This window comes from Chrysochloris asiatica, unplaced genomic scaffold, assembly GCF_000296735.1.
Source record: "Chrysochloris asiatica unplaced genomic scaffold, ChrAsi1.0 scaffold00161, whole genome shotgun sequence".
NCBI classification, from domain to species: domain Eukaryota; kingdom Metazoa; phylum Chordata; class Mammalia; order Afrosoricida; family Chrysochloridae; genus Chrysochloris; species Chrysochloris asiatica.
The window spans coordinates 2,704,335-2,716,560 of NW_006408679.1; the positions used below are offsets into that span (position 1 = coordinate 2,704,335).

General features: G+C 38.3%; 1 protein-coding gene across 2 annotated transcripts in view; it reads left to right on the forward strand.

Moving 5' to 3' along the window:
• Positions 1-12,226, forward strand: part of LIN9 (lin-9 homolog (C. elegans)) — a 143,367-nt gene that overhangs the window by 124,060 nt on the left and 7,081 nt on the right. For both annotated transcript variants that reach the window (XM_006871130.1, XM_006871129.1), the window contains one exon: positions 8,097-8,222. In XM_006871130.1, the coding sequence (XP_006871192.1) occupies positions 8,097-8,222 (126 nt within the window). The remainder of the gene's footprint in view (positions 1-8,096; positions 8,223-12,226) is intronic.

Sequence of the window (12,226 nt, forward strand, 5' to 3'; positions counted from 1 at the left end):
TTGGGTGTTGGGGAGGTAGGCAATATACAAGTAGGGAGAGGGGAATGGAGGAACAATGCAGACGGGAGAACAATTAGGTAGGAATGAGCTAAATGGGACAGAGGTAATAAATGATGTAGGCACAACCTAGGGCTCTGGGATACAGAGACTGGGACATGGTTGGAATGGGGGAAAGGGGGGAATAATGTTAAGATGCTTGGCTGAATTTTGAACCTGGGTTTTCCATGCATTATATTATAAAACAATCACGGGAGAGTAGAGAAAGGAATAGCCAGAAATATCACCATAGAAAGCTTGTAAGTCCGTTCTCTGCCTAAAACTTATTGGAATACCTAAAAAGGGGCTACAATGTGTCCAGTATAAGTATGGGCAGTTTGAACATTAGCTACCCAAAATGGGGGGAGGGATACAAAGGTAAGAAGTGACTGGCTTACAAGCCTTCAAGAGGGAGCCTAGATCAACAGGGTGGGGAGGAGGGTGGTGTCTCAAGTGAGTAATATCCAACCTGTCTAGGAAGGGCTGATGAAAAGAAATGCAGATGGGTCTCTTGTGATGCAAGGGCAAATAATTGTCATCAGGACTGATTGTGAGGACTGGAAATGTAAAGGAGCATATTTTGTAGCAAGGAGGGGAGTGATTAACCTTTCAGTCTGGGAGTGAAGGCCCCTGGGACCATCATTGGAGAAGAGCAGAGATCGGGACCCCACCCAGAGAAGCAGTGAGGCCTGAGATGGAGACAGAGAGGGTGACACGGAGAGATGGAGTGGCTGAGGACTTGAGATCCAGGGAGGGAAGGGGGCTGTGTGCTGAGGATCGTGGGGGGAGAGGAGGAGGCCTGCGGGGTATACCCTTTGGTTGGGTGATGATGCATGGACAGGATGGTAATTATGGCAATGAAACGATATATGACAGAATGAATGTAAAACTAATGTTCCCCCATGTAAATTATCACACAATAAAAAATAAAAAATGAAGAAAAAAAAAGTTAATGACAGAAGGATACATAGAAAAGAAAACTTTTATGTTTAAAAATTAAAGAATATACAAAACAAGGAGTCAAATGATAAATTATAAGAGCAATTTCAAAAATGTTTTTAATGATAGTGAAAATTATATACAGGTATGCGTCACTTAACACCCACAATATGTTCTGTGAAATAGAATGTTGTGTGATTTGCATGGTGTGTAACCACCATATTAAAACCTTATGAGAAGGGAAGAAGAGGAAGACTCCCAATGAGATGGATTGACACAGTGGCAGCAACAACGGGCTCAAGTGTAACAACAATTGTGAGAATGATGCAGGTCCAGTCAGTGTTTTGTTCCGTTGTACAAAGTATCGCTATGAGTCAGAACTGACTCGATGGCACCTAACAACAACAACGACAGCCCCCCTAAACTGTGAACAAATAAATTTCTGTTTATTTAAAAAAAAAAAAAAACCTTATGGGAGCCTGCTTCCGGTCATCCTCATCCCCAATGCTGGAGGAAGCTGGAAGCAATGGAGGCAGATTGAGAATGAGTAGAGAGGGAGTAGAACATGCCCTGTCTACTAAGGAACGGGGAGCCCAACACCACTGGCTGCTGGCCAGACAGACCTAAAAATCTGCTTTCACAGCTAAGTCCTCTGTTTACCTGCCTGTATCTCACCCAGTGTTCCAGTGCTGCAAGAGTCTGGGTGTGGGGTCTTTAAAACCATTGTTGTTGTTGTTGTTAAGTGCCATCGAGTTGGTTCTGACTCATAGCAACACTGTAAAGGGTTTTCAAGGAGCAGCTGGTGAGCTGGAACCATCAACCTTGTAGTTCATATTGCTTTGCAGTCTGGTGCATTAACCCACAGCCCCATACCAGGACTCCCTGAAAACTATGGGTGGTTGGTGGTTATGTGCCATGGAATCGGAACTGACTCATAGCAACCTAGTACAGGGTTTCCAAGGCTGTAAATTTTTAAGGGAGCAGAAAGCCTCATCTTTCTCCCACGGAACAGCTGGTAGTTTCGAACTGCTGACCTTAAGGTTTGCAGCCTGATTTGTAACCACTACGCTACCAGAGCTCCTTTTAAAAACATTAGGGGGAAATAATAAACAAACGAGATCTGCTTTCTCTTTTTTTAAAAAAAACTATTAAATTACAGACATATTTGCAGTTGGATGTTGTCCAAGTGAACATTAAACTATGCATACATCAATAATTGTGGGATGTAACCATGCCTACATTAGTATAAAAGAACATGTCTGAATTGAAGACTGAGAAATCAGTGACTTGAGCATCCATCTCAAGAAATCAATCAACAGCATATTGAGTCTAATAAAGGAACCCTGGTGACACAGTGGTTAATGTGTTTGGTGGTTAACCAAAAGTTGATAGTTCGAACACTTCACCACTTTGTGAGAGAAAGGTTTGGCAGTCTGCTCTGTAAAGGTTACAGCCTTGAAAACATATGGTGCAGTTCTGCTCTGACCTATTTAGGGTAACTGTGAGTCTGAATCAATTCAGTGGCAACAGATTTAGTATTTTGGGATGTTTTATTAAATCTAAAGAAGAAATTAATGTAATGGAAAAAAGAAAATTTAATTGAGAATCAGTAAAGTTAAAAGTTGGTTCTTTGGAAGAACTAATGAAGTTGATAATCGTAGCAACACATTAGGAAAAAGTCATTGAAAGGTACAAATAATTGACATAAAAAAGAAAAAAAAAGAGGGGCTATCACTGTAGTCCAAAAGACATTAAAAAAAAGTTATAGGATGATTTGGAAAAACAACTTTCTGTCAGTATATTTGAATATTGAATAATTCAAATCCTAGAAAGATACAACTTGTCAATACTGACACAGGGAGAAAAAAAAAGTCAAAGTAGTCCTGGAACTACCTTTTAAATGAATCATAAATTTAAAACTTGCCCACAAAGAAATATATCCCTAGATGAATTCTTCCAAACCAGTGATTTCTACCAAACATTTACCATTAATATAAACTTTCAAAAAGGCTTCAAAAGAGTAGAGAAAATTAGAACACTTCCAGCTTGTTTTATAATATTGGATAATTTGATACCAAAGCCCAACAAAATACATTGCAGGAGAGGAAAACAACAAGTCAGTCTTATTCATGAGCCTACTACCTGACTATGGATTTGTTGCAACCCTGTGCAACAGAGTTAAACTGCCTCATAGGGATTCCAAGGCTGTAATCTGTGGAAGTAGATTGTCTTTTCTCCTGCAGAGCAGCTAGTGGGATTGAACAACCAACCTTTCAGTTAGCAGCTGAACACTTAAGCACTGCTCATCAGAGCTCTTCCACTCACGACTATAGATGCAGATATCCTAACAAAATTTTAGCTAGTGGAATTCATCAGTATATTAAAACAATACATCATCACAGCCAAGTAGGATTTGTTACAGGGTGGTTTTACATTCAGAAACAAACAAGTGAAGTCTAGGGCTACAGCAGATGTGACTGTCTCCATAGACTAATTATGAAAACAATATAAAAGCCTAGATGTTAGAGTAATCTAAATACCCAGAAGGTCCCTCATTAGATTTGTAACCAAATGTAATATGAATGGAATAAATAATTCTAGTGAAATGGTAGATGCACAGAACATACTAGTGTTAGAGAGTGATGAAATTCATATAGCATTAGAGTTGTTCTTGAAAGCGTAAGATATCTAATGATGTCCAAAGAAAGTATGAAGCGTCTACAGCCAGCAGAACAAATGGACAGCTATCTATTTTAGAGAATCTTCAACTTGTCCAAAATCTGCAATTCTCTACTCATTAGTGTTAATGTCTTAAATATCACAGTGTAAAACACCCCAACTTTTGAATAAAAGAATTTCAACAGGTAACCATGACCTGGCCATTGGTAATAAACTATTAAAAATATGTACACCCATTATGGAATCCTGGTGTGGTGCTGTAGGATACACATTGAATTGCAAGGTCAGTTTGAACCACAAACTGCTCCTCAGAAACCCTCTATAGTGACTGCTCCTCAGACAGCCTATGCAGGGTCGCTATGAGTCAGAACCGACTCAGTGGCACTTAACAACAACAATAACACACCATTATATTTTTCAGACAAGAAGGGGCATTGTTCTCTATATCTCACCCAAGGTACTGTTATTTAGACATAAACCTTCATGTTTCCAAGAGAAAAGGCTGTTGTAAAATACTGTTTTCAAAAGAAAAAAAAGCATAAATTGCATGCTTGCTCTTTGTTAAGAGATGGCAGTTTAAATTGTTTACATTAGCAAGTACAATACAATTGTGTTGATTTTTGAAGAGGTGCTAAAAATACTGCTAATATTAAATTATTTTTTGTTTTTCTTAATTATTAAATATACACATAACAAAACATGGCCTTTTTAAGTATAAATCAATGACATTAATTACATTCACCATGTTAGCAACCATCACCTTTATGTTCATTTTTGTACGTAGTGACTGGAGCATCTGCTGCCAGTCTTAGCTGTAGGAAAGTGGGGTCAGCTGGCATGAGAAGTACTTGGGGTTTTGTTTTCTGTTTTGGTTTTGTGGTATTTTTTAAGTGTGGTAGTTTTTCAACTGTTTTTGAACAAATGTCGAACTCTTCATTATCAGCAAAGTGAAGAGCCACTGCATCAGTGGAAGTTCAAGAACCTTCTATACTTAAACACACTTTATAATGTTCTGTTATTTCTTTTGTATGTTTAGAATGCTGAAAGATTTTTGAAGTTAAATAAACAGTATTACATTTTAAAAAATTAATTTCTATTGCTTTTCATTCCATGTAAAAAGCATAGTAATATCTGTGTATAGACTTCCTTTAACAAACCAAAATCAAAACATCAAATGTTAAGGTATGTTTCTTGACATATCCTCCATGGGGCTGTACACTTCTGCAAGTGATGTTGTCATCTCTCTTTAACTCTTCCCAGAAGAATTCTGCGCTCTGATTTATATGTCAGTACAGTTTGGCATCTGCAAGAAACTCAAATCGTGTTCGTTATAAATGTTTTTTTGTATTTTTAAAATAAAAAGACGTATGAAAGGGGCAAGATCAAGGGTGGATGATCTTTACATCCAACAAATCAGAAACTTGGTTTCATCTCAGTGATTGCAATTCCATCCACATAACAAGTAGGTTGGATGGGGTAAGGTTTCCCAATGAAACTCTCATAGGCCAGCCCTTGTTACCCTCAAAGAATGAGCACGTACATTGTCTTGACAGAAGAACATTGCTTGACTCAACTTTCCCGGCCTTTTTCTCACCATTGCTGTTTTCCGTTTTCTTAAAACTTAATAATAGGTCCTGCAATTGTCCTATGTCATTTAAGAAAATCTATCAAGATTTACCCTTGCTATCTTAAAAGCTCATGAGTGGCCATCTAAGTTACAACTTTTAGTTTCTCCATGTGCAGAAGAAAAAGCAGTGATACAAATTTAAAGATGCTTGGAATCAGTTATTCCAATGGAACATGTGAACAGCAGACACTATATCTCTGAGGCCAGAAAAACTAGATGGTGCCTGACTACCAGTATGAACCACTCTGAAAGGGATCATGTTAGAAGGTCCCAGAATAGAGCAGGAGAAAAGGTGGAACAAACTCAAAATTATAAAAAGGACTGGGCGTAATCTTCAGAAAGAGATTAGAAGAACCCAAGATTTGGGCTCTCAATCACCCTTCAGGTCTGGAACAGAACTCACCCACATAGCCCAATTTTTAGCCAAGCAGTAAATAAGATAAGTATATAGGGGGGACAACAACACTAGTAAATTAAAGTATGCTCACTGTTGAATGGCCAATTATTCAGGAACAAAAGGGCAACATTTACAAAACGACAAAGTTGAGAGGGGATGGGAAAGGAGGAGGGATGGAAAGAAAAACCACAGGGAGGTAGCAGGAAAACTTGTTACATGGAGTAGTTTGCAATCATTGAGATAAAACAATGTGTGTGATTTGTAGGATGTAAAACTGATGATCTTCTCTGTAAACCTTACCCTTGCATTTATAATCTAGTGGGCTTAATACCACAAAAAAAAAAAAAACCTGAGGCTTAGCTTTGGAAAACAGTCCAGGAAGCACCACCAATAAGCTAAAAATAGGCTGTGATTCTAGGCTATATAGAACTTGTCCTTTCTCTCTCCTCTTCTCCTCCTTTCAGCACTTCAGTCCACAGTAGCAGAGGAATTCTGGAAGGCTTGGCCCAACACGTTTACCAGTTATTAGCTGTGAGACGTGGGCCTACATTCCTCATTTGTAAAATAAGATAAAATAATAGTATCCTTCTCCTGGCATAGCAATGAGGATTCAATTTGGGTTCCATAAATTACTTAAAACAGTCCTTGGCCATTGGTCAGCTCTAGTCAACATGTTAGATGTCATCATAATCATCACCATCAAGTCATTGTATGCTATTACATGGCATTTAACTTCTCAAGGCCTCATTTTTTTTCATCCATAAAATGACAAAAGATGATGTAGGTGATCTCTAAGGTTTCCAGTAGCTGGAAAAATCTATAATTCTGAGTTTTATTCCTGTATTATCTAGTGTTCTTTCTTTTCCTAACCATACTTTTCTAGAAGGAACAGTTGCCCCGGAATATAATTGTCTACTTTCTTGGGAATTAGGTGGTGGAGATGGCAAATTTGACTTGACTTGAGAAGTCTCATTGCTAGCCTTTGTAGCTGGAGTGGAATGTTGAGTGTAACTTATCAGTGGCATGGAAGGACAAGAAAGAAAACAAAGCCCATTTATATATGCTGGTTGTTGTTGTTAATTGCAATGGAGTCTGTTTCAACTCGAAACAATCCTGTATAGGATTTCCAGGGAGTGGCTGGTGGATTTGATCCTCCAACCCTGCTGGTAGGGAGCAAATATAAAGCTGTGTGATGGATAATAACAGCTAATATTCAGTGATCAGTATCTATATGGTGGTTGTTGTTAAATGCCGTCGAGTTGGTTCCGATCCATATAGACACTATATACTTAATCCTTGTAATAATTCCATTAGATAAATATTTTTTATTATCACCATTTTTCAGATAAGGTAAATAAGATACACAGAGAGAAAGATCACACAGCTCATTGGCAATGGATTTGGGAATTGAATATGTGTAAAAAGGAGCTCTGGTAGCGTAGTGGTTACGAATTGGGCTGCTAACCTCAAGGTCGGCAGTTCAAAACTACCAGCGGTTCTTCCAGGAGAAAGGTGAGGTGTTCTGCTCCCGTAAAGATTTACAGCCTCGGAAACCCTGTGCAGGGTCACTATGTGTTGGAACCAACTCCACGATACTTAACAACAATCTGGATTTTAAAGGAGCTCTGGTAGCGTAGTGATTATGAATCGGGCTGTGAACCGCAAGGTCAGCAGTTCAAAACTACCAGCTGTTCCGTGGGACAAAGATGAGGCTTTCTGCTCCCGTAAAGATTTACATCCTCGGACACCCTATACAGGGTCGCTATGGGTCAGAACCAACTCGACGGCATATAACAACAATCTGATTTTAGCATCCAAGCTCTAAGCCATTAGGCTATATTGAATTGATTTCAGGGAGAGAATCACTGGACTTTAAATAACTAGAATGCTTCAAGTTTTTAAAAAAAAATAACAAACCTATGAAAAAGTTTTAAAAAGAAAACAAATACAAGGAAATGCATATAAATTCAACTATTAAAATTTTGGAGTGCTGGTGTGGCGCTGTGGAATAATCCATCAGATTGCAAAGTTGTTTGAACGGCAAGGTCGGGGTTCAAGCTCACCATCTGCTCCTTGGAATCCCTTATACGGGATTGCTATGGGTCGGAATCAGCTCGATGGCGCTTAACAACAACAACAATAATTAACGTTTTGCTGTATTTACTTTCTGTAGCTTTCTCTATATAATATAATTTAAATTTTTTTGATGAACTGGCAGGCATAATGATGCTTCTAGGAACAAGGATTATCTCCTAAATTTCAATTGACATTATCATGCAAAGAATTGAATATAGACAGTTTAAATAACTTGTAATATATGATGTCCAGGTCAAGATTCCTATTTGATCATTGACAATGCATTACTTTAAAAAATAGAAAAAAATCCTTATAAAAATCTGATTTATTTTTTCTTCTCAGAAGTCATATTCCATGCCCATAAGCATTGAATTTCAGCGGAGATATGCAACTATTGTTCTAGAGCTTGAACAGCTGAATAAGGACCTAAACAAAGTTTTACATAAAGTTCAACAATACTGCTATGAGGTAGGTAATTTTTGTGAATTTTCTTTGAGGTTCAATGCCTGCCAACGTTTACTTGAAGCTTCAGTACTGGTCTGGTGCGCTGTAAGATAAGCACTGGACCCCAATGTTGGTTTGAACCACAAGAACGGTGATTCATACTCACCAGCTGTTCCTCAGAAGCCCTATGTAGGGTTGATACGAGTCAGAACCAACTTAATGGCACTTAATAACAACAACATAGTTACCTTTACATTTTCAAATATCCAAACTAAAACAAAATATTTTTATGATCCTTTAGCAGAACCATGTTTTATATACACTTTTATTCTTCAGAGCTTCATTGTCGCAGTGCTTTACATACTGAGTTATTAGTTGTTTTTGCTTGCTTGTTTTAATTACAAATACAACTCTCAAAATTATTTTTAGAAAAATAATTACTTTTAATTCCATTACCTCAAACAATATATTTTGGATTTTTCCCCTTTGGTCTGTTTCCACATACATGCTTTTTCTCAAATAGTTCTCTTCATGCTGTGTGTATCGTTTTGTTTTTTTGCTGACCCTCCACTTTACCTAGCATGATGTCGTTCTCCAGGGATTGGGCCCTTCTGATAATATGTCCGAAGTGTGAGAAACAAAATTTGGCCATCCTAAATTCCAATCAGCATTCTGACTGTACATCTTTCAACACAGACCTGTTTGTTCTTCTAGCAGTCTTTCAATCTTTTCCAACACCATAACTCAAATGCATCAACTCTTCTACGGTCTTCTTTATTCACTGTCCTACTTCCACATGCATATGAAGCTATTGAAAATATCATGGCTTGGAGAAAGCATGCTTGAGTCATCAGACTAACATCTTTGCTCTTGAACACTTTAAAGAGGTCTTGTGTAGCAGATTTGCCTAATGCAACACGTGGTTTGATTTCTTGACTGCTGAGTCCATGGAGTTGATATTGAATCCAAGCAAAATTAAATTATCAACACCTTCAATTTTTCTCCACTTATCATGATTTATTGGTCTAGTGGTGAGGATTTTTGTTTTCTTTACATTGATGTACAACCAACTGGAGGTTGTGGTCTTTGATCTTTATCAGTAAATATTTTAAGTCCTCTTCACTTTCAAAAAATAGGGTTAAAAAATTATAATAATAAGGTTATATCATCTGCATACTGCAGGTTGTTAATGAGTCTTCCTCCAATCCTGATGCCATGATTATATGATGTCCTTTATCATATAATCCAGCTTCTCAAATTATTTGCTGAGCGTACATATTAAGCATGGTGACAGAATCCAACCCTGATGTACACCTTTCCTAATTTTAAACCATTCAATGTCCCCTTGTTCTGTTCAAGTGACTACTTCTTGGTCTATGTACAGGGTCTTCATGAGCACAATTAAATATTCCAGAATACTCGTTCTCTGCAATGTAGTCCCTAACTTGCCGTGATCCACACATTCAAAAGTCTTTTCAGAGTCAATAAAAGAAGGTAAATATCAGAAGGTATTCTCTGCTTTCAGCCAAGATCCATCTGTCTTCAGCAATGAGTGGCAGTTTCCTGTTAATGTACTGTTGCAGATGTTTTTGAATTATCATTAGAAGACTTTTGCTTCTGTGTGATATTAATGATATTATCCAATTATTTATGCTTTCAGTTGAGTCACCTGTCTTTGGAATGGGCAATCAGTTGGCCACGTAGCTGTCATCCAGATATCTTAGCATAGATGAGTGAGTGCCTCCAGTGCTGCATCAGTTTGTTGAAAATTTTCAATTTGTGTTCCATCAATTCCCAGAGCCTTGTTCTTTGCCATTGCCTTCAATGCATCTTGATTTCTTCGTTCAGTACCATGGACTCTTGATCACATGTTTTTCCTTGAAATGGTTGAACATCATTCATTTCTTTTTTGGTACAGTGACTCTGTGCATTCCTTCCATCTTCTTTTGATGCTTTCTGCATCATTTATATTTGCCCATACGATCTTTCTGTACTGCAAGTTGAGACTAGAATTTATTTTCTTCAGTTCTTTCAGCTCAGTAAATGCTGAGTGTGTTCTTCCTTTTGGTTTTGTAACTCTAGGTCTTTGCACATTTCAGTAGAATGCTTGACTTTTTGTTCTCAATCTGCCGTTTGAAACTTTCTGCTAAGCTCTTTAACTTCCTCATTTCTTCCATTTGCTTTAGCATCTCTATGATGGGATGCACATTTCAGAGTCTTCTGACATCCATTTTGATCTTTTCCTTCTTTCTTGTCCTATTGATTTTGGTTTTTTTTAAGGTATTTATTGTGGATTGTGTGAAAGTTTACAGGGCACATCATCAGTTTTACGTTCAACAAATCATACACCTTGTTTCATTACAATGATTATAATCCTCTCCATATACCATCAGTTAACACTATTTCTCTCTATTCACTGTAGCTTTTTTAAAAACAAAAAAACATTAAGGCACATGTAATAATTTATACCTCCAAAGGGCACATTCTGCAAGTCTGCCTCCTGGCCACCAGCTCTTAGTCCTTCCATTACCATGAATCTAGAGTCCTCAGCTACTCCCCGTCTCCATGACCCCATCTCTGCCTCTGTCTCTGGTGTCGCTGCTTCTCTGGATAAGTTCCCATATTCTGCTTGTGTTCTTCTCCCTTGATGGTCTTACGGGCCTCTGTTTCTGGACTGTAAGTTTAACTACTCCCCTGTTTTTGTTAAAAAAAACTTCTATCTTTACTATTGTGACAGTCGCAATTAGTCATGATAACTATTATTCACTATTGAATCATATGAATCTTATCTCCATCTCTCTTTACGAGAGCCATCTAGACAAGATGAAAACTATTCAATGGGTACTCTTTCTTCTCCCCCATACTCTTAAACTAAACTCCCTCTTGAAACCTTGTAAGCCAGACATTTCGTGCCTTTTTTGCCCCCTCATTTTAAGTAGCTAGTGTCTAAGTTGCTCATCCCTATCTACCCTGTGTACACAGGGGATAGCGTTGATACTTGATGTGAAGATTCCTTCCCTCTCTGTTGGTATTTAGAGTTGCTACCGCCATGAGTATAGGTCAGGTTCATCAAATTGTAGCAATTTACCCTTGTTTCCTTTACCAAAAAAAAAAAATTTTTTTTGGTAATCTTCCTCAGGTCGAGTTCTGATTATCAAGCCATCAAGGTTAGGTCATATGGGTACTATCTGCAAATTTGGGTGTTCTTGTACTTCTCCCCTCACTTCATATCAGCTGAATGTTTCACTCTCAGCTCTAGCCCTCTGTGACTATGTTCTTGTCCATGGGCTCAAATGTCCTAAAGTCTCACCACACTTTGGACCAACCAGCCCTTCCTCTTCTCTCTCTCATCTCCAGGTCAGCGATATTCAATGGACTGTGGCTGAACTCAGCCCATTTCTTCATTGCTGCCTTTCCCCCTCTTCCACTCACCAGTAGACCAGTGTGGTTGACAGCAAGCTTACATGCCTGTTTGTGTGTTCCCTTTGAGTTTCAGTCTTAGAGGAGAGTTTGTCCTTAAGGAACTTGATTGCTTGCCTTGATGGCTTCCTGGTGAACAGCTTGCTTATTCTTATAGTAGTCAGTCATGCTGACATTTTTGTTTTGGGTTTTTCCTGATGATCTTTCTTAGAAGATGTATCTTCTATTGCTCTAGCTGTTCTAGGCTGGTCTGCTTGTCCTTGCTAGTGGGAATGTCCCACCCCAGAAGGTTCTGGGCGGAACTCGGGATTCCACCTAAGGTCCTACATTCTGTAAAGGCTTTGCACGAGGCCTATTTACTGGGCAAGTTCTAGAACCCCTTTTAGGTTTCCAATCATTTATAGGCTGAAGACAGGCTTACAAGTTTTTTCTAATCATGTTTCCCAACATTCTTTTCTATCCCACTCTAGTGCCTATTTTACAATAGTAGGCAAGGAAAACCAATATTCATAAGACAGTCAAGCATTTTAGTATTATTTCCCCTCTTCAGGCTATGCCTGGATCCCTGTATCTCAGAGCCCTGTTGTTCCAAGGTTGAGCATGCATCA